General features: G+C 40.5%; 1 protein-coding gene and 1 long non-coding RNA gene across 2 annotated transcripts in view; both read right to left on the bottom strand.

The window, feature by feature from the left end:
• The window catches only part of BARD1 (BRCA1 associated RING domain 1), a 120949-nt gene that overhangs the window by 62540 nt on the left and 34781 nt on the right, over positions 1-23628 (bottom strand). Inside the window, exons 5-8 of the mRNA XM_068123508.2 lie at positions 21137-21292; positions 20853-20933; positions 13508-13680; positions 12862-12973 (exon numbers count right to left, since the gene is read on the bottom strand). Of these exons, the coding sequence (XP_067979609.2) occupies positions 12862-12973; positions 13508-13680; positions 20853-20933; positions 21137-21292 (522 nt within the window). The remainder of the gene's footprint in view (positions 1-12861; positions 12974-13507; positions 13681-20852; positions 20934-21136; positions 21293-23628) is intronic.
• Positions 7916-8214, bottom strand: LOC144893026 (uncharacterized). The gene is made up of 2 exons (XR_013624188.1): positions 8090-8214; positions 7916-7999 (listed from the first exon to the last, which is right to left on the bottom strand). It is a non-coding gene; the product is annotated as an uncharacterized LOC144893026 (long non-coding RNA).

The raw sequence follows: 23628 nt of genomic DNA, 5'->3' as shown, positions 1-23628 counted from the left end.
TTAATAGGCTATTATTGTTGTTAGGTAGTAAGAAGGCTGGAAACAACAATTGTTTTAATGAATCCTCAGCCATTTTAGATCAGTTGATGAATATGAAAATAATTAATAAATGTCAATACAAAGATATTTTATTAGATATTAAATAAGATGAGAAGCACAATTCTTAGTTTTAATTTCACAACGAGCGATTACACAGCTTCATTCCCTTACCCACTACAACTTGACCCCCTTACCTCATATGAGGCATCTTTATTGTCAATGGAAACTTATAATACCTTGTTTAATATCACAGAGAAAAACAACAAGTTTAGTTATAATCCAGGAAGTGGATATAAAACTATAACCGTTTCACCTGGAGCTTACGAGATTTCTCAAATATCTTCAGAAGTCTCTCGCCTTATGAAAGAAAAAGGTGATGAACCAAAAAATATTGTAATAGATATTCAAAAACACACTTCAAAATCAACTATTAAACTTAAAAATAATTATAAAGTTGATTTCACGATTGAAAATTCGTTTAGAGAGCTATTGGGTTTCTCTTCAAAAAAGATTGAAAATAACGGGACGTTTTACAGTGATAATGTTATCCAAATATCCTCCGGTATAAATTCAGTATTAATTCATTGTGATTTGATTGATGGTGCTTATAACGATGGAATAAGAACAAATACAATATTTTCATTCAGTGCATACTCAACCCCGATTGGTTATAAATTTAATATGGAACCAAAAAATCTTGTCTATTTACCTGTGTCAGGAAAAACCATATACAGAGTAAATTTTAGGATAACCGACCAAGATAATCGTATGATATCCTTTAATGATGAAATTATATCCATCAGAATTCACCTACGTGAAGTTTTTCAATAAATAAATAATGGTTATTGTAAGAAAACACGAGTTGGGAAAATATAAAATAATTACAGGGGAGGGCATGTTCCTTTCACCAGACTATACAAGGTATGTGGGTAAAGGATACTATAAACCTAAGAGACAACGGGGTGTGGGTCATCAATTTCGAAATAAAGGAGATGGGATAATTGATACTCTAATGGGTATTGGTTCAACCATTCTTAAACATAAAGACCTAATTGGTTCAACTGCTTCTCTCATGGGAAATGTAGCAGGTGTTGTAAAGAGTATAAAAGATGCTCAAAAGGAGTCCCATAAATTACAAGCAATCAAAGAAATTAAAAAAGGTAAAACTCAACTATCTTCACAAGAACGACAAAAAATCATTAAAATACTTGGGTCAGGGTTTCAACAATTTTAATACTATATAAATACAAGTATGGAAGCGATTGATAGTATCTATGATTTGGATGATACGATTATCATTTCAAACTCTACTAAAAAGGAAGACTATTTTAAGGTAAATGCTATTACAGGAACCGACTGGAATTCAAACGGAACAAAAAGTTTTGAAATAAATAATCAACAAACTTACTTGAATATAGCTGATAGTTTCTTGCTGTGTAAATTTAAATTCACTAAGGCTGCGAATAATACTAATGCTACACTCGTAAATGATTTCTTCTGGAAAATGTTTGACAGTGTTCGCCTGTATATTGGAACACAAGAGGTTGAAGCGGTTGATTATGTCTCTGCTACATCTGAAATGATGAAATTTACACTATATTCGTTTGGTGATAGAATGGGTAAGGGAGCTGTTGAAGGCTTTATTCCTGATATGTCAACGGGAACAAACACAGACCCTGGTTATAGTCAAAGGAAGTCAATGTATAATGATGACGCAAAAGCTGAGAATAGTTTTACCGTAGCAGTACCTCTTAAAGGTATATTTGGATTTTGTGATTATGATAAAGTTTTGTATGGTCTTAAAATTAGATTTCAACTACAAAGGAATGATAATGTAAATAGATTGCTTTTTGGGGCTGAAAATGCTTTTGGCGACAATAATAAATTTGTTATTAATGATTTGTGTTGGTATATCAATGAATATACTCCTAATCTTAAAACGGAGGAGATGTTAAATAGAAGACTTAACTCAAAGAAACCGCTAAATGTATCATACCTTAAAAGAAGATGTCAACACGTTAAACTGGAACACACTACCTACACTTGGAATTTGGGTGTTCTTGAAGGAAAGCCACGATACCTATGGCTCATTTTTAAAAAACCAGATGGAGAGGAGGGTACTAATAAGAATAATGCGCTGAGTGATAATGCTAAGGTGAAACAACTTCGGGTTTCTCTTGATGGCACATTTTATCCGCGAGATAGATTGGAAATTGATTGGGAAAAAAATGATTATGCGGAAGCCTACAAGTCCTACCAAAAAGTGTGTGAAAGTAATGGTAATAATGATCCTATTTTGGATATGGTTGCATTTAAAGGTTTATATACAATCTACGCAATTGACCTGAGTTCTCAAAAGGAAACTATAAAGTCTAATCGAGTGGATACTTCTCTATACATTGAAAGAGGGGAGAGTGAAGAGGTTAATGCATATTGTTTGCTTTTGGAGGAAACAGAATTACAGATTAATACAGATAATGGTGTTATGATTAATATCACATAGGTTTTTTTCTCATAAATAAATGGTTGGGGTATATGTTAATCAAATCAATCTTAATAAATTAACATCTTGTATTCAAAATCAAAAGCCTTGTATTATTAATGTTAATACAATTCAAAGAAAAGGAGCTGTAAGAATTGATGTTTTACTCACACACACACAAGTAAAAACACTAAATGATGTTGGATCACTTAAAATTAAAATGACGAAACCTATGTTAAAGAAATATTCAATAGATGAGTCAAGAGGAGGATTTCTCCCGTTTCTAATTCCTTTATTTGCTGGTTTAAGTGCGGCGGGAGCATTGACTGGTGGTATTTCAGCAGCGGTAAAAACTGCTAACGAAAGGAAGGCACAACTAAAAGCTCAAAAAGAATTGGAAAGACATAACAAGGAGTTGGAGAAACAAATTAGTGGAAGTGGTGTAATTGTAGATTTTGCTCAAAAACTTGAAAGTCTACCTGATAAAGCTAGATTGTTGGTTGGAGATATGCTTTCCTCTATCGCTCAAGCGGGTGTTAAACTAACTAAACGGGGTAATGGATTGTATCTTTCTCATAAATAAATGGATAAATGGTTTAAACAATTTGGAAAGAATACAACGTCAAATATAGAACTAGCTAAGTATTGTAAAACACTAAAAATTGATAATGTGGTTATTTGTATGAGAGATGAATTAATACATATAAATAAGAATACAAAGAATATTATTATGAATTTAGACACACAGAATGGTTCTCATTGGGTTTGTATTCATAATAGTCAGGATAAATATTATTTTGATAGTTATGGTATGCCACCACCTGTTGAAGTAATACAATTCTTACAGAATGGTGTTTATCAAACATTCCAAGTTCAAGAAATTAATTCTAAATGTTGTGGCCAATTATGTTTATATGTATTATTTCAACTCAACAATAATGAAAATTTTTATGATATCATTTTTTATCTAATATAAATGACCTATGTTGGAAAAGATGGTTCTATCTTTGGAAAATCCTCTCAGGATATTGATTTATCAAATTATTATACAAAGGCACAGGCTGAACGACAAAAATATAGTGTAAGTAAAAAATATTAATATGAAGAATACTTATAAATTAATCAATTATCCAAACCCTACAGATGCGAATGACTTGATTAGATTCAGTGATTTATCACAATATATATCTTTAAAGAAAACAGCACGTTTTGTGAAACAAGTAAAATTTACAACCACAACACCTGGTTATACTGACCATACACCTTTCCTCATTGAATTTAACTACCTGCTTACAATTAAATTTTATAAAGAAGGACATTTAGTTAATATGCGAATTAATAAATGGGGGTATGATATGCCTGATTTAGGGTATAATTGGTCTTTTTCAATAAACATAGAAGACCTACATGATTTAAATCAGTCTCGTAAAGAAGAATATTATCCACTTGGTGAAGATAAGGATTTATGTGGAAGTACAATTAGTAAACAACAAATACGTGATTTTAAGAAAATAAAAATATATGATAGTATAGCGATGGTTCGCATGACAAAGAAGGAAGGTAATGAGATAAGGATAGAAAGCCGAGGAATACAAACCGATTTGGTAGTGGGAAGATGGGGTGGTATTACCTGTCATAATATTAATCTCACATATATTTCTGATACATAAATGGCAGGAAGAAGACTACAAGAGAATTATAATTTTTGTATTCAAGGATACCTACAAGAAAAGGGTGCTCGGTATTACATACCTTATGATTTGGAGCATATACATGGGAATTTTGTCATAAAAAACTGGCCTTATACTGATATTGTTAAACCCACAAATAGAGACTTGTTTAAAATATTAAATAAAAATGAACTTCTCAAAGTTATGAAATATAAAACTCTTTTAGAAATCGTCAACAAATCTTATTGGTATCCTATTATGAGAAAAATAATTATAGATACAAGAATATCTCAAAATCCAGATGAGTATATGTATAATATTCTTTGGGGTTTAAACTCAAGGGTAGCAAGGGATGAGGAAGGAGTTGAAGAAGAGAAGGAGAAAAGAGAGAAAAGAGAGAAGGAGGAGAGGGAACAAAGAGAGAGGGGGGAGAGGGAGATGGAAATCAGAGCGATTCAAAAAAGAGTGGATGTATTACAGCAAGAAGATAAATCTCAACTCACCGAAGAGGAAAATAAAGAAAGAATGAATGCTGTGAAAATATTGATATCAAAAATTGCTAAGATAAATGAGGAAGGAGTTAAAGAAGAGAAGGAGGAAAGAGAGAAAAAGGAGAAGGAGGAAAGGGAGAAAAAGGAGGAGGAGAGGGAGGAAAGGGAGAAAAGAGAGAAAAAGGAGAAGGAGGAAAGGGAGAAAAAGGAGGAGGAGAGGGAGGAAAGGGAGAAAAGAGAGAAGGAGGAAAGGGAGAAAAGAGAGAAGGAGGAGAGGGAGCAAAGAGAGAGGGAGGAAAAATATAAAAAGATGGAAATCAGTGAGATTAATAAAAGATTGAAGGTATTACAGCAAATAAATCAAACTCAACGCACTGAGGAGGAAAATAAAGAAATGAGAAGTCTAATGAAAATATTATTTTCAAGAATAACGACGTCAATGTCTTCAGTTTCAGGGAGGAGATTTAAATGAGAAAGTGGGGATAAAGAAGAAGAAGAAGGAAAAGATTATGTGGTTGATGATGTCGGTGTAATTGACTTTAGTTAGTTTTATTTGTAAATAAATGGAGGAGAGAGTGAAGGCATTCCTTAGGATTCTTTATGTTTTAAAAATCAAGATTGAAATGTATATGTTGAAAACCAAAAAGGTTTTGATACTCTGTCGGAATTTTTCTGATAAATAAATATGAGTTATTGTCTCAAATGTAAAAAGAAAACTAAATCTAAAAATATCTCTTATGTTAAAGCTAAAAATAATAGAGTTTGTCAAAAAGGAATATGTCAAGTGTGTGGCTCTAAAAAGTGCCAATTCATCTCTCCTAAAAGAGGAGGAGACATACAAAAGTTTCTGTCAGGAAGTAAATTTACAACAACTGGAATTCCAGGGGAATTACACCTTCCAGGGTATTCTTTCTGTGGTCCAGGAACAAACTTGGATAAAAGATTAGATGAGGCTAACAATCCTAAACCTTGGTCTAAACCTACAAATAGGGTTGATGAAGTGTGTATGAAGCATGATATTGCTTATGGGGATACCACTACGTTGACTGAAAAACATAAAGCCGACAGCGAAATGTTGTATAATTTGTCTTTGATACAAAATCCAACGTTGAGAGAGAAAGTTGATAGGTTTATTGTGAGAAATTTGATAAATGCTAAATTGAAACTTGGTCTTGGTTATTCCTCAAAAAACTATTAGGCTCTAATGATGTCATCAAGACTGAGGAGCTTTTGGCTGAAGAATTACACAAACCTATAATCACAAAGTTTAAAAGAAGGAAGGTTTATTCTAAATACACCGACCACATATGGTCCGCTGATTTAATTGAATTGAATAATGACAGGGGATACAGGTATGCTTTAACCGTTATTGATTTGAGGAGTAGATTTGCCTGGGTTGTCCCTTTAAAAAAAAAAAGGGGTGATACTTTAATGTTAGCCTTTAAGCTAATATTTGATCGGGATAAAAGGAAACCAAAGAAGTTATGGACTGATGAGGGAACAGAGTTCTATAACAAAATATTCATGAAATTTCTTAAGGGGAAGGGTATTAAATTATACAGCACCTTTAATGAAGGAAAGGCAGTTGTTATTGAGCGTTTTAATCGTACTTTGAAAGAGAAATTATATAAAAAATTCACACAACTCGGTTCTCAAAAATGGGTGTATTTAATTCAGGATATTGTAGATAATTACAATAATACAGTTCATTCATCAACAAAATCAAAACCATCAGAAACATTTACAAAATTAGAATATGAAAAGGAGATTAATTTGAGAAAGCCCAAGTTCAAAGTTGGTGATATGGTAAGGATATACAAATGGAAAAGCCATTTTGAGAAAGGTTATACACAAAAATGGACTCGTGAATTATTTAAAATCATTGATGTAATGGATACAGTCCCTTGGACTTACAAATTAAATGATTTAAATGGAGAAGAAATCTTGGGTTCATTTTACTCGCAAGAATTACAAAAAACAAAGCTAATAATTCATTAAACAACATTTCTATTCACCCCACCCAGATTAGCTAATTTAATTAGTGGTAATAAAAAAAATATTAAATAAACAAAAATCATAAGCCACACCCACACAGACCACGCCCACACAGACCCCACCCACACAGACCCCGCCCACACAGACCCCGCCCACACAGACCACACCCATCATCCCCCACCCCCAGTGCGTCCCCCACCCTTGATCCCCCCTCATCCCACCCCCACCTTCCCCACACACACAAGGGGAGGGGAGGGGTGGGATGAGGGGGGGCCAAGGGAGGGGGACGCACCTTCCTGTCCCTTTTCCTTTATTCTCTTTTTGTAATTAAGAATTAAATAATTGTAAACAAAACAAATATATATAAATATTGAAAACATTAAAATCTTTATATTATTAAAACATTTTTCTTGAGGTATACATTCAACTTCTCCCCAGCATAAGTCATCAATTTCTTCCCAGCACAAGTCAAAGGTTGGTTCAGCAGATGTCTTCAGGTTTTGAATCTCTTTCTATTAAAGACAAGAGGGGAGAGATATTTATTTCATATTTATGTTCCATGTCAAAGCGTCTTGAAAAGCGCTATACAAAATAAATGTATTATTATTATTATTATTAATATAGGGTCGGATGCCCTTCCTGACACCAACCCTGAATCACCTCTTACGATGCGCAGGGATATGGTGTACCTATTATAAACGGTGAACCACACACACGTGTACTGAGGGCGTATATTACACACATGCACACACATGCTTACCTCGAAAAAATCCAGCTTAGCGTCAAGATCGTTGAGTTGAAAATGTAGAGGTTCACAGGTTGGTAGGAAATAACCACTCCTTGGGGGATCAAAATCATCCCACTCAAAATTTTGGTCTTCGAGGTTAATACTGCAAACAAAATAAGGAGAAATTACTATTATATGCTGAAGTAAGCCTGACAAAACATCACACACACGCACACACACACACACACACATTCACAGATACATACACACACACACACACACACACACATACACACACACACAATCTCATTTTTTCATTTCTGTTCCTCACAATTCGATCTCTCTATTTTAATCACAGACACACATGCACACACATACACATACACACACACACATGCACACACACATGCACACACCTCTCGTTTTTTATTTTCTATCATACCTTTCACGTGAATTTTCTAAGAACGGTGAAACATTGAATTCATTCTGAGCCCACCATCTCGGAGGTAGGTTATTCAAACCCGTATTCAGTTCGTTGTGGAACTCTTGAGAAACAACTTGAAATTCTGCCAGGATATTTACAATATTTGAATTGCTGCAATGAATAGGAAAAATAAATTATTAGTTGTATAATTAATCACATACAAAGCTCTCATTAACAGTGTTTAATACCAAATGAACTTACCAATGTCCTGGCGAGTATTCTTCATCAGAGGAAAGACTGGAATAAGACAAGCTCATCTTCGTTCACAATGTTTAAATGTCCCATTCGGAGACCTCTCTTTTTATAATGAACAAAATGTATTTCGGGGAACTGAAGTGCTTGTCAGCTTTTGGAAACTGAGGGCGTGTGTTTGTGAAAAACAGGAAACAAGACAAAGAGAATTCCTTGGAAGTTATCCAAGTGAAACAACGTCATTTCTCAACAGTGAGCTATTAATTAGAAAAGGTTCGAGTGGTATATAAATGGAAAACAAAATGAATGTAAAAAATATCAAATAAGTATAATTGAAAAGGCAACTGGTAAAAAAGTTCACAAAACAAATAAGAGAATTAATTTAAATACCGGTGAGTTGGATGAGACGGTGAGGAGAGTTGTAGGAGAATTAAATTATTTCCCACACATAAACAAATATTTGTAGGGTCGTTGTTTGAGTGGGTCAAAGATGATTCACCAGATGATATTAAGAGTAAAAGGTTAAAAGATCCATAAGGTCAGAAGGATCACAGGTTCACACTAGAGATCTGTGAACCCCTATCCCTCACACATACACATAAGTTAAACCCCAACTAAAGTTGAGGTTAAACTTTTGTGTATGTGTGAGTCATAATAATATACAGCCCCCAACCCAATCCCATCCCTAGCTCAATTAAAATATATTCATTATGTATTAGCCCAAGTAGATTAATTGACTCATGGTTCATAAGGTCAAAGGGCCCATAGTCTTTTGGATTAATAGGGGTGTTTTCCCAAATAGGGGTAAACGACATTAGATAGGGATTTCCCATGTTAAACGGGCTGTCCCAGAAGCAACATTATTACCCTACTACCGTGCATAAATTTGCATATTCGATCATTTTTGACAAAGTTATGGCACTTTGAACTTTGGTAGGGGACATGTATTGCAGCGCAATACTCAGAATGCTTGTTAGTCCTCTACCGGTGTACACCGGAGGGGACTATAGGTTTGCACGCCGTCAGTCAGTCAGTCAGTCAGGCAGGCAGTCCGTCAGTCAGTCAGTCAGTCAGTCAGTCAGTCCATCAGTCAGTCAGTCAGTCAGTCAGTCCATCAGTCCGTCAGTCAGTCAGTCAGTCAGTCAGTCAGTCCATCAGTCCGTCAGTCAGTCAGTCCATCAGTCCGTCAGTCAGTCAGTCCATCAGTCAGTCCGTCAGTCCGTCACGCAAAGAACAGTTTTCCGGACTTTTGTTCTAAACTCTTAATGCTAATGATTCCAAACTTGGCACATGGTTTCCTCATGATAAGTTACAGATCAAGTTCGAACTTCACGACGTTTCGATCATTTTTGACAAAATTATGGCACTTTGAACTTTGGGAATTCTGATAATTCTGATGATCCTTAACTCAGTGCCATTTTAAGTTTTAATTTCCTTTAAAAAAGATTTTCTCTGCAATAATAGGACCGATTGAGATCAAATTTTCACCATAGGAGGGACTCGGTCTGTAGAATATTTTAATGGTAATTTTGACGCCACAGGTCACGTGGTTCGGCCGCCATATTGTTTTTCGTGAAAACACGAAAACCCCTTTTTCTCTGCAACGGCTGAACAGATCCAGGCCAAACTTTGCAGGTAGAATCGCATACCCATGACGAACAAAAAAGTCAACGAGCATGACGTCATGCGTCACATGGTTTCAGAGTTACGACGTTTTTAGGCATGAACCTTCAAAACCGAGCTCCTCCCTCATTTTTGATCCAATCGAGGGGAAACTTCACAGACCTCCTGTTCAGCATGTCAGTCTACTAAAATGTCCTTTTGGAATTTGCGATAGGGCACGTGGTTTGGCAGATATCGTTAATTAAACGAAAAAAAATAAAAATGGATATCTCTTACTTATTCTGGAGTTCTCCTCAAGCCGCACCGCGCGCCCTCAGCCTCGTCTGCGAACGTCAAAAGCATGACACAGCGTGCGCTTTCGGGAGGGGCGGAGCCAAGCCGAGCAACATATATATACACACATCGATCATTGATCGTGAACCGAAAAATATAATAAATTACTGATGGTTTCAGAGTTATGACGTTTTTAAGCATGAACCTTTAAAACTTAGCTCCTCCCTCATTTTTGATCCAATCGAGGGGAAACTTCACAAATCTGTTCAGCATGTCAGTCTACTAAAATGTCCTTTTGGAATTTGCGATAGGGCACGTGGTTTGGCAGATATCGTTAATTAAACGAAAATATTTTTTAAAATGGATATCTCTTGAATCGCCAGTACCTCAGACCGTGAGTTGGTAATAATTTATATAATTCACACAGTGCAATACGTGCAGGCCGCTCCACAGAGCGACCTTGCGGGCTTAACGAGGCGAGGCGTGACACACGTGTCTCAGCATACCTCAGATCAAGTGTGAAAACCAGCATCAACCGTGCATAAATTTGCATATTCGATCATTTTTGACAAAGTTATGGCACTTTGAACTTTGGTAGGGGACATGTATTGCAGCGCAATACTCAGAATGCTTGTTTTTCAAGATATTCCGCTCACAAGGTTCAGACATATATATGGTGGCGACCATCTTGGATTTTGACGGGGCGACCCAATTTTCAATAGGGTTCTTCCTTTTGCGTAGATACACCCACACACCAGATTAGAAGTTGGTACTTCGCTTATTAGTCCCCTTCCGGTGTACACCGGAGGGGACTATAGGTTTGCATGCCGGCCCTCCGTCCGTCAGTCAGTCCGTCCGTCCGTCCGTCCGTCCGTCCGTCCGTCACGCAAAGAACAGTTTTCCGGACTTTTTTTCTAAACTCTTAATGCTAATGATTTCAAACTTGGTACATGGTTTCCTCATGATAAGTTACAGATCGAGTTCGAACTTCACGACATTTCGATCATTTTTGACAAAGTTGTGGCACTTTGAACTTTTGGAATTCTGATAATTCTGATGATCCTTAACTCAGTGCCATTTTAAGTTTTAATTTCCTTTAAAAAAAAGATTTTCTCTGCAATAATAGGAGCGATTGAGATAAATTTTTCACCATATGATGGACTCGGTCTGTAGAATATTTTAATGGTAATTATGACGTCACAAGTCACGTGGTTCGGCCGCCATATTGTTTTTCATGAAAACACGAAAACCCCTTTTTCTCTGCAACGGCTGAACAGATCGAGGCCAAACTTTGCAGGCAGAATCGCATACCCATGACGAACAACAAAGTCAGCGAGCATGACGTCATGCATCACATGGTTTCAGAGTTATGACGTTTGTAAGCATGAACCTTTAAAACTGAGCTCCTCCCTCATTTTTGATCCAATCAAAGGGAAACTTCACAGATCTGTTCAGCATATCAATCTACTAAAATGTCCTTTTGGAATTTGCGATAGGGCGCGTGGTTTGGCAGATATCGTTAATTGAACGAAAATATTTTTAAAAATGGATATCTCTTGAATCGCTAGTCCCTCAGACCGTGAATTGGTAATAATTTATATAATTCACACATAACAGTGCAATACGTGCAGGCCGCTCCACAGAGCGACCTTACAGGCTTATCAACGAGGCGAGGCGTGACACACATGTGTCTCAGCATACCTCAGGTCAAGTTTGAAAACCAGCATCAACCGTGCATAAATTTGCATATTCGATCATTTTTGACAAAGTTATGGCACTTTGAACTTTGGTAGGGGACATGTATTGCAGCGCAATACTCAGAATGCTTGTTTTTCAAGATATTTCGTTCACAGGGTTCAGACCTGGGTTCACAGGGTTCATATATATGGTGGCGGCCATCTTGGATTTTGACGTGGCGACCGAATTTTCAATAGCGTTCTTCCTTATGCCTAGATACACCCACACACCAGATCAGAAGTTGGTACTTCCCTTATTTTTCAAGATATTCAGCTCACAAGGTTCAGACATACATGGCGGCGGCCATCTTGGATTTTGACGTGGCGACCCAATTTTCAATAGGGTTCTTCCTTATGCCTAGATACATCCACACGCCAGATTATAAGTTGGTACTTCGCTTATTTTTCAAGATATTCCACTCACAAGGTTCAGACATACATGGCATCAGACATACATGGCATCAGACATACATGGCTGATTTTGACATCTTGACAAAATCCATCTTGGATTTTGACATGGGTTGCACCCACACACCAAATTGGAATGCGGTCCTTCACTTACGCACGCACGCCCGCACGCACGGACGGAGGGGAAAACCATAGTCCCCCTTTCGCTCCGCGGTGCGACGGGGGACAACAAGCATCAGTATTCGATAGATGTTTTGTGTAAAACTGCCATTATCACTAAAGGGGTAAGTAATGACCTTGTAAGATTACTTTAGTACTGTACACTTAACTCGACTAACCCCCGCTCTTGCAGGGAAAATGGCCTTAAAATGCCTGTTGTGTGTTGTTGTTGTGTACACTTAACTCGATTTGCCCCGGGATGTGGGATAGCCTGGCCCACTTCACAGGGGTCCCATTTTTCCAATAAAAATTTAACGAGAAAGCATCTAAAAATGCAAAGCCCGTCCAGGGCCACTTTTTACTCAAACTAAACTTGACGAAAACAACAGCTGAAAAAAAGGAAGTTTTGTCAATTAATGTTCTCTATATTTTCATAAAGGTTTGTTGAAAATTTGATGACAAAAGTTCAAGCCGTAAAAAAATTAATTATGCCCTGGACACAAGAACGCGCATGCACATGATTGCAAAACCACGTCTCCCATTGTGTAGGGGCATTAAAAAAAGTACATTTATATTCACTACCATTTTCAGTGTGGAAGGATGGAGTAGCAGGCTGACTTGAGTGGTGATGGATAAGACCGCTCTCATTTCTTGTGTGACAGCACAATCGATGGGGCGCAGGCCATGGCTGTTTCTAAACAGAGTACAAAGTTACATTGCATGCTCATGAATGATGATTTAATTAAATACCTGGGTTATGTTTTCAATAATTTCTATACATTTCCATCATCACATCTGATAAAAGGGCAGGCATTGGCTGAGTTGGGAGGGGTTGGGGAGGTGGGTGATTGGAATAACACAAGTGTGCCTTTCTTTCCCCATTGCCCTCCCCAAACAATGATGCGAGTCTTTCCCCTCGCTCAAGCCATAAAAAGGGTACCATCGACAACATGCATCAAATTCAAAACAAAGTGTCCCTTTAACCCTGCATCAAATCAAACAATAATACTTAATCCTTCAGAAACCCATTACAGATGGGAATGAGTTTTGTTTAATCATCTAATTCTGTAAAACGTGATATGGCTTCACATCAGTGCAAAATTCCTTTCCAGTAGCGATGTCAAGTCAGTTAAAGTTAATCGAAGTGATGAACATATTGGAGATGTTTTTTAAAGCACAACATAAATATTAAGCAATAACAAAAATAACAAAATGCGTCGAGACCAACCTGGCCTCGAGGCTGGCTCCATGCTGCAGCAGAAGGGTGGCGACATGAAGATGACCGTTGGTAACAGCATCGTGCAGCGGCGAGTCGTTGTTGTAGCCTGGCGTATTGATTCGTGCACCAGCCTCCAGTAGTGCTTTTACAATGCTCACATGACCGAAGTTGCAAGCCTCATGCTGGAACATAAGGAAAGACGACAGAGCATGTATTTCATCTTTGATGCACAAGCAAAATTGATTTGTATTGGTTTGAACGAGGCAGGAAGTTTGGCAGTAAATGGTAAACCATTGGTGAGGACATATGACTGGGATAGCAGAAGATGTGGGTTCAGAACCAGATTTAGGCAGCATTTAAGAGGTTTTTTTGTTTATTATTTGATATATATTATTTATGTGTGTCGTAGGGAAGCCGACGCACGCACGCACACACTCTTAGACAAGACAAACACAGCCACTTAGCTTTGGGGAAGTGCTGTCACTTCCTGGGGTATTCTGGGTACCAGCAACATCACAACAATGGCGCCACTTTTCTCACTGTACTCAGCGGGGCATTTCCAAAGGAGGAATTTCCTCCTCCCCATGGACGCCAACCTATGGGGACTGTCCGTGCTCTTAACTTTTTTAATGCAGACCATCAAGCAAGGAAGCAGCACGTACCATTTTAAAAGTCTTTGGTATGACTCGGCCAGAGTTTGAAATACCGACATCGCAGACTATAAGCGGATGCACTAACCATTACTCCACAGAGTCCAATCTTCAATAAGTCGTGCTAGTCTGAAGGAAAATTGCCATACTAACCGGATTGTCGGTAAAATCCAGCCAGATAATTAATCAATGATCTTTAGGGTGGGATAATCTACCTGTTCCACACATGTTCTACCTGTTGTAGTTGACTCCTATTCCCTTCTCCTGTCACAAGTTGTTCTAAATACGATGGATCCTTACCCTTCTCAAGGTTTGAAACAAAAGCGGGGGCCCAAGTGCCAAATGCCACCAAAACCTGTTGGTGGGTGACCGGTGTGGCCACTTGTGTCAAATTCTCCGATGTGTCTTCTTCATATATGTATTCGGTTCGGTACCCGGTGTGTACCCCGGTTTAGAATATTATCAGAATATTGTCATGTATCCCTGCGTGTCGTAAGAGGCGACTAAAAGGGTTGGCGTCAGGAAGGGCATCCGGCCATAAAAAAACATTGCCTCAAAAAGGGAACCATGACAATCACATATGGGCAGGGTACAGCCCGAAGTAACCCGTGGGGGACCTCACTCCCTCTCGTCAAAACTCAAGGTGGAGAACCCGATCAAAGCAAGGGTGGAAATCACTCCATTTATGACGACGAAACGTCTGACGCCCGCCGTGGAGATCACTGTCTGAGGTTTGGGACATGGAATGTAGGGACAATGACAGGGAGATCAGGAGAAGTGGTGGAAGTATTGGTCAGAAGAAGAGTGGACATATGTTGTGTGCAGGAGACGAGATGGAAGGGAAGTGGAGTGAGAATGGTGAAGGGTAGGCAGGGACATAAATACAAGTTTGTGTGGCAAGGGTGCCCGGAAGGCGTGCATGGTGTTGGTGTCCTGTTTTCTGAGGAGTTTGTAGACAGTGTGGTGAGTGTGACGAGAATGGGTGAAAGGTTGATGATGGTGAAAATGATGATTGGAAAGCTCTTGGTGAACGTCATCTCAGGATATGCTTAACAGGTTAGTCAGAGTGATGAAGAGAAGGACAAGTTCTGGTGTGCGATGGAGAAGCTGAAGGAAAACGTGAAAGATGAGGAAGTTGTTGTGGTAGGAGACCTAAATGGACATGTGGGAAGGAGTATGGATGGTTTTGAGGGAGTTCGTGGGGGTTACAGATATGGTGTCAGAAATGGAGAAGCTGAAAGGATTTTGGAGTTTGCTGATGGAGCTGATGGAGCTGATTTGTCGATTTGTAACACAAAGGTGATCCCGGGGGAGGAGGCTGTTTCACAGCACCACTTGGTTGTCTGCGACATAAGGGTGAAAGGTGCGAGGAGAGCTCGGTGGGTGAAGTACCAACCGAGAATGAAGGTGTGGAGGTTGAAAGAGGTGACAGTGAGGGAGGCATTAAAAGAGAGGCTGAGTAGGGTCGAGGATGATGTGGTTGAGCTTGAAAGTGGTTGGAAGTCAATGAATGATTGTCTGTTGGGAGCCGTTGGTGAGGTATGTGGATGGATAAAAGGACCACCGAGGCACTCGGAAACATGGTGGTGGGATGATGAAGTTGGAAAGAGGATTGACGAGAAGAGGAAGACGTTCAAGGAGTGGCAGAAGGTGGAGGGTACGGGGGGCACAAAAGGCAGAGCATGAAAGTTATAAGGCAGCCAAGAAGGCTTCAAAGAAAGAGGTAGCAAAAGCGCAGGAGGCATGGAGGAAAATGTTCGGAGAGCGCTTGGATTTGGAAGAGGGTCAGAGAGCGGGATTCAGAATTGCAAAGCAGATAGCGAAAGAGAGGTGTGATATGATGGGGGTGAGTTGCTTGAAGGATGAAGTGGGACAAATCATTGTGGACCCAGATGGAATTCAAGGAAGATGGAAGAGATATATGGAAATGCTGTTCAATGCAGAGAATGAATGGGGTGGCAACATAGAGAGTAACCCAGTTTTAGGACCGGCAGAGAAGATAACTGAGAAGAAAGTTGAGGAAGCGAAAAAAGCAATGAAGAGTAGAAAAGCGGGAGGGCCGACGGGAGTTGTGGGAGATATGTTGAAGGCAGCGGGAAGTTGGGGGTGGGAAGAGAATGACAGAGATCTGTAATCTGGTGAAAGAAGGCCGCATTCCAGTGCATTGGGAACTGAGTACCCTCATCCCTCTATACAAGGGGAAAGGTGACCCTCTGGACTGTGCCTCGTAACGAGCGATAAAGTTATTGGCGCATGGAATGAAGGTATTGGAAAGGGTGTTGGAGAGGAGGACAAGGAAGAAAGTGAAGATCGACGAAATGCAGTTTGGATTTATGCCAGGAAGAGGAACGACAGACGCGCTTTTTATTGTAAGGCAGTTGCAGGAGAAGTACATGGAGAAGAGGAAGAAGTTGTTTCTTAGGTTTGTTGATCTGGAGAAAGTATTCAATAAGGTTCCACGCGAAGCAGTGATATGGGCATTGAGGAAGTTAGGAGTGGAGGAATGGTTGATCAGAGTAGTGATGGCAATGTACAAAAGAGCATGCACAGCTGTAAGGACGAAGGACAGGAACAGTGGTGAGCTTGAGGTGAAGGCGGGAGTGCATCAGGGGTCGGTACTAAGTCCACTACTATTTGTAGCTGTGATGGAGGTGCTGGCTCGGAATGTAAAGGAGGGTTTACCGTGGGAGTTGTTGTATGCAGATGATCTGGTGTTGATTGCAGAAAGTATGGATGGACTGTTGGAGAAGATGAACAAGTGGAAGGAATGTATGGAGACAAAAGGTTTGAAGGTGAATATCGGAAAAACGAAGGTGATGGCAAGTGTTAAAGCATGTGGTGAGGTGGAAAGAACTGGGAAGTGGCCGTGTGCTGTGTGCAGGAAGGGTGTCGGAGTGAACTCCATTCAATGTACAATGCGCTGAGTGGGCTCATCAAAAATGTAGTGGTTTGAGAGGGTCATTAACCAGTGTGACAGCTACATTCAGGTGTAAGGTGTGCACAGAGGGAGCTGCAGATGGAGGAAATGTTGAGTTGGATATTGGCGACGGCATGAAGCTGGAAGGTGTGAAAACATTTTGTTACCTTGAAGATATGCTGAACGGAGAAGGTGGATCAGACTCGGCAACAGTGAGAGTGAGATGTGCATGGAAGAAGTTTCGGGAACTGAGTGGCGTGCTGACGAGGAGGGGAGTGTCGTTGAAGCTGGAGGGAAAGGTGTGTGCTGCATGTGTCAGAAGTGTTATGATTTACAGGTCTCACAGGTCTCAAAATTCACTCCCAAGCCTACAAGGACCACCTACAACACTACAAAGATGCCCTCTCCCGCGCCCGCTCCGCCTACTACTCTCAAATTATCCACTCTGGCTCCGGAAACCCAAAAGCACTCTTCTCTACAATAAACAAACTCCTCAGCCCCCTGAACACCACCACCCAGTCATTCACAGTAGACAACTGCATCTCCTTCCTTTCATTCTTCCAACGCAAAGTTGAAAACATCTACAACAGCTTGACCACCGCCGCACCCGCTCCCCCTCAAACCACCTGCCCCCCCTTATCCTGCCATCCCCTGTCTCAATTCTCCCCAATCTCCCCTACTGACCTCTCTGAACTCCTCATAGGAATGAAAACTGCCACCTGCACTCTTGACCCCATCCCCTCCAGCTTTGTCAAGGCCTCCCTTCCTGCTCTCTCTCCACTTATCATTGCAACAATAAACTCCTCCCTGTCGACAGGCATCGTCCCACCATCCCTCAAAATTGCTGCTGTTACCCCCATTCTGAAAAAACCTGGACTAAACCCTGACACCCTAAACAACTTCAGACCCATCTCCAACCTACCCTTTCTGTCGAAAGTTTTGGCGCTGTACCCGCTCAACTCAAACATCACCTCTCTGCCAATAACCTGTATGAAACATTCCAATCCGGATTCCGCTCCAACCACAGTACTGAAACTGCTCTCCTCAAAATCACCAACGACCTTCTCCTCTCCTCTGACGCTGGCAACCTCAACATTCTCATCCTCCTCGACCTCAGCGCCGCCTTTGACACCATCGATCACACCATCCCCCTCACCCGACTTGAAACCACCTTTAATGTTACTGGCACTGCCCTCTCTTGGATTAAATCATACCTCTCTGACAGACACCAGTTCATCTCCATCAATAACTGCAAATCCCCCACTGCTCCCCTCCCCCAAGGTGTCCCCCAAGGTTCAGTTCTTGGCCCCCTCCTCTTCATCCTTTACCTGTCCCCCCTCGGTCACTTAATCCGCCGTCATGGTCTCCAATTCCACTGCTTCGCCGATGACATCCAGCTTTTCATCTCCACCAAGTCCATCTCCACCGCCACCCACTCTATCCTGACAAACTGCATCACTGAAATAAAATCCTGGCTTCAAATCAACTTCCTCAAACTTAACTATGATAAATCTGAAATAATCATCATTGGCCCAAAAACGCTCATAAAATCCACCAATAACTTTGCCCTCAACATCGACGGTATCCCAGTATCCACCTCCCCTCACATCCGGAATCTTGGCATCATCTTTGACCAAACCCTCTCCTTCGACAAATACACTAAACAGATCACAAAGACAGCCTTCTTTCACCTGAAAAACATCGCCCGTCTCCGTCCATCCCTCTCCTCCACGGCTGCAGAAACCCTCATCCACGCCTTCATCACCTCCCGTCTGGACTACTGCAAAAGCCTCCTCTATGGTTCACCCTCAACAATCACCAATAAACTCCAATACATTCAGAACTCCGCTGCCCGTCTACTCACCCATTCCTGGACCCGTGACCACATCACCCCCGTCCTTTACAAGCTTCACTGGCTCCCCATCTCCCAGAGAATCCAGTACAAAATCCTCTTGACCTACAAAGCCCTCCATAACCTGGCCCCATCCTACCTGGCTGACCTCCTCTCCAGACACTCCCCCAACCGCAACCTCCGCTCTGCTGGTACCAACCTCCTGACCCCCCCCCCCCCCCCCATCCGGACCAAATTCAGATCCTGGGGGGACAGGGCCTTCTCCATCGCTGCTCCCACCCTCTGGAACTCACTACCTCACACAATCAGAGACTCCTCCTCACTCACCACATTCAAAACATCACTCAAGACCCACCTGTTCAACACTGCATTCAACATTTAACCCACAGCATTTAACCGCTGATTATCTCTTCTCCTTCTCCCTCCTTTTTGCTTTGAATATTTCCCTATTGATTCTTGTTTTTGCAATTGTTTTTATGTTTTGCTATGCATTATGTTTTGCACTCTGTCAAAGCGTCTTTGGGCTCCCTGAAAAGCGCTATATAAAATAAATGCATTATTATTATTATTATTTATGGGAGCGAGACATGGGTAATGAACGTAGAGCAGCAACGAAGGCTGGAAAGGGTGGAAATGCGAATGGTTCGGTGGATGTGTGGAGTATCGTTGAGAGAGAGGAAGGTAAATGATGAATTGCAAAATATGATGGGAATAGAGCCTGTGATTGATGCTGTGAAGAGAAACAGGTTGAGATGGTTTGGTCATGTGTTGAGGAAGGATGAAAGTGGTTGAGAAGAGTGATGGAAATGAATGTAGAAGGAGGTAGAGGACGGGAAAGACCGAGAAAGACTTGGCTAAAGATGGTGGAAGAAGAAATGCGGGCAAGGGGGTTAACAAGGGGAGATGCAGAAAATATGGCAAAATGGAGAAGATTGTCATGGGACCCGCAAGGCTAACCCCCGCTCTAGCAGGGAAAATGGCCTTAAAATACCCGTTGTGTTTCTATGTATTCGGTCATTACTTATCATGATGCAATCTCAACAAACTAAACTTGCGAAGGGGGCTACGGGTCACATTTGCTCGCCTCACTTCGAGTCCCGAAGGTGGGATGAGACAAATTATCTTTGTAAACATGTTCCGTGTAGCACCGCTCCAGGTGGTGGTGGAAGATGGTGTTGCGAGTGGCACTTCAGAACTCTCCATTGTATCACGAGTAAGAGGACGACTCTCTCCGTGTTATTTTCACACTTACTTAGCCTATGTTGTTTAGGACTCGACTGAAAAAAAATCCAGAGTTATTCCCATGTTTTATTGCCTTTTACCGCCTTGGCATGGTGTATAATATGTATCAGCTTGAACTTCATGGCACCTTATTGTGGCATTTTTTCTCAGGCCAACAAAAAGCTTTGTGGTGCTTTTAAATTGTTTTATGGAAATGTCCCTAATATGACTGTTGATGTATATATTAAAATAATAATATTAGCAATAATTGAAGGTGGGCAGATTAATTAACCCAAGGTGGACGGAGGTTATGTGTTCACCCCTGTCTGTCTGTGAGCAGGATATCTCAATGTTATGTTTGGATTTGGATGAAACCTGGACAGGTTGGATGTGTGACAAGGATGAATCGATGAGATTTTGGTGAAGATCCAGATAGGATAGTTTTTGAAGCGATTCTTCAACACTGATAGATAGGGCTAAAAACTATATAGCGTGATATTTCAAAATGTTGTGGACGGATTCGGACGAAACTTGGATGAGTTGCAGATGGATTCGGAAAAATAACAAGCCGATTAGATTTTTGGTTTTGGTCCGGATCCCGATCCAGCCGATCAGTGGTGGAGGTATGCGCTCTACCAAGTGCCGTTCTATTTATGAGTGTAAATGAATGTGAAGGTCAAGTCTGCATGCAATTGCAAGCATGCAAGCATTTACCAGTGGGGTCCAACCAGCGTTGTCCTTTATGTTCGGCTCAGCACCATTGCACAGTAAATCCTTCAACTTCACCAATTCATTCTGTAAGCATGACAATAAAAGAATGCACGACATCATATCAGTCCAAATAACTGAAAACCATGTTAACTTCGTGACAGACCAGCGAATTGGCCCTCTTGCAGAGGAACCGGAAACCCTCCTACCCCGACCCCCCCAAAAAACAGAAGCAATGGCATGAGAGACTGAACACAAGACAAAACACATAGCCAATCCACACTTCAAACCTTAATTGCCGCAACATGGAGAGCAGTCTCTCCATTTTTGTTTCTTTTCAAATCACGTTTTCGACCAGATAAATTTAATACTTTCTCAACGCTCCGAGGTGTAAACGGGGACCACCCAGGAGACAAAATCCCTGGCCTTCCTGCGCACACTTGTTTCTGCAAAGGATAATTCAAAAGTAAGTGTGGAACTCGAAACCGTGCAGCCATGCTCACGCAACAAATAATAAATGGTTATGTCTATGTCTACATAAAGGGTTATACAAAGGGTCTATATATAGGGTCTATATAAAGGGTTATGGTCATTCATGTGTCTTTCACTGAGGAGAGGCTTCAGTCTTGCCACTCTGCCATAAAGCCCAGGTCGGTGGAGTGTTGCAGTGATGGTTGTCCTTCTGGAAGTTTCTTCCATCTCCACACAGGATCTCTGGAGCTCAGGCAGAGTGACCATCGGGTTCTTGGTCACCTCTATTACCAAGGCCCTTCTCCCCCGATTGCTCAGTTTGGCCGGGCGGCCAGCTCTAGGAAGAGTCCTGGTTGTTCCAAACTTCTTCCATTTAAGAATTATGGAGGCCACTGTGCTCTTGGGAACCTTCAATGCAGCAGAAATTTTTTGTGGGCTTCCCCAGATCTGTGCCTCGACACAATCCTGTCTCTGAGCTGTGCAGGCAGTTCCTTCGACCTCATGGCTTGGTTTTTGCTCTGATATGCATTGTCAGATGTGATACCTTATATAGACAGGTGTGTGCCTTTCCAAATCATGTCCAATCAATTGAATTTACCACAGGTGGACTCCAATCAAGGTGTAGAAACATCTCAAAGATGATCAAGAGAAATGGGAGGCACCTGAGCTAAATTTCAAGTGTCATCGCAAAGGGAATGAATACTTATGTCAATGTGATATTTCAGTTTTTTCTTTTTAATAAATTTGCAAAACTTTCTAAAATCCTGTTTTCTCTTTGTCATTATGGGGTATTGAGTGTAGATTGATGAGGGAAAAAATGAATTTAAACGATTTCAGCATAAGGCTGCAACATAACAAAATGTGAAAAAAGTGAAGGGGTCTGAATACTTTCTGAATGCACTGTAGTTTTGTGGATGGACCAATGGTATAGTCAGGTTCACTATGTTTTTCGTTCAAAATCATGGTAGATTAGCAAACCTATACATTTTTGGAAACGTTATTACATGGTAAATCTGAAAATCAATGTTTACATTTGCCAATTCCGACCAATTCGATTCGACCAATTCGACCAATTCCATTCGACCAATTCGACCATTCGACCAATCGCTTCGATCGACCATTCGACCATTCGACCAATTCGATCGATTCGATTCGATTCATCGAATTCGATTCGATCGACCATTCGACCAATTCGATTTGCCAATCAATTTGACCGACCTTTGCTTGTGTGGAACAGACTGTGAAAACGATGCGGACTATATTGTCGGATAAGACACACAGGACAGTGATGACGAACTCTAAATGGCATATTCTGTAATCGTGTATGTTTGATGCCATTGACTGTCTGTGTATATTTTGTCATTGGCTGCCTGTGTAGATGTGAAGTTATACTGACTGCATGTGTATATATGATTTTGCTGACTGCCTGTGTATGTTTGGTGATATAAATTATTGTGACACATTTTGATGTTATTAACTGCCTGTACAAAATGATAACATGTATTTGATTATGCAACTTATCGCGAATATAAAGACAGTATTTTGCAATTCAAAACCTTTGATTCGTGTCTTACCATTCCCCATAGCACTAATTTGATACTTTCATTGGATTCCTTGTCCCTGAAAATATAGGTTTAGTATATTTTAAAAAGTTTTTAGGGTAATTAGAGGCAGAAATAGAACAAAATATGTATTTTACAGTGGCCATTTTGAAAATCCAAAATGGCCGCCATACAGGTATCTCTCCAAATGTAAACATTGATTTTTAGTTTCCTTATGCTATAACCTTTCCAAAAATGTTTCGGTTTGCTAATCTACCATGATTTTGAACGAAATATAATTTATTGACATAGTGAACCTGACTAGTATTGCAAGAGCAGATTCCTGTCCAGTAAACCACTGTTTTACGAGGCTTTGGTTTACGCCGTTTCAACTTTACACATTTAATTTTCAGTGTACCATTCTGTCTTGACAGGAGTCTAGTCTCGCTTCACGTGGTATTCCACACCCCCACCCCTCCACTATCGTCGGTATTCTTCTTCCTCTGCCATGGTGTCATGTGCATTCAGTGGCGTTGCTCAGTTGCCGGTGTTATCTGAGATACGCAATGCATACAGCACTGTACTGTATTGTATTGTATCAATATCGCTCCACAACAACACAGCGCTCCGTGGAATCGCAATCAATTCCTTCATTTTTGGTTATTATTGCCCTTAGTGGTTTTTAACCAAGTCTCCCAAGAGGCAAACTGTTGCTAGCAGTGAACAAAGCGCAAAAACGTTGAGGAAAGTGATGTTTTTGAGAGAAAGTG

Source organism: Myxine glutinosa, chromosome 7 (genome assembly GCF_964187855.1).
Source record: "Myxine glutinosa chromosome 7, kmMyxGlut1.1, whole genome shotgun sequence".
Classification (NCBI taxonomy): Eukaryota; Metazoa; Chordata; class Myxini; order Myxiniformes; family Myxinidae; genus Myxine; species Myxine glutinosa.
This window is presented reverse-complemented; position numbering and strand designations above follow the sequence as displayed.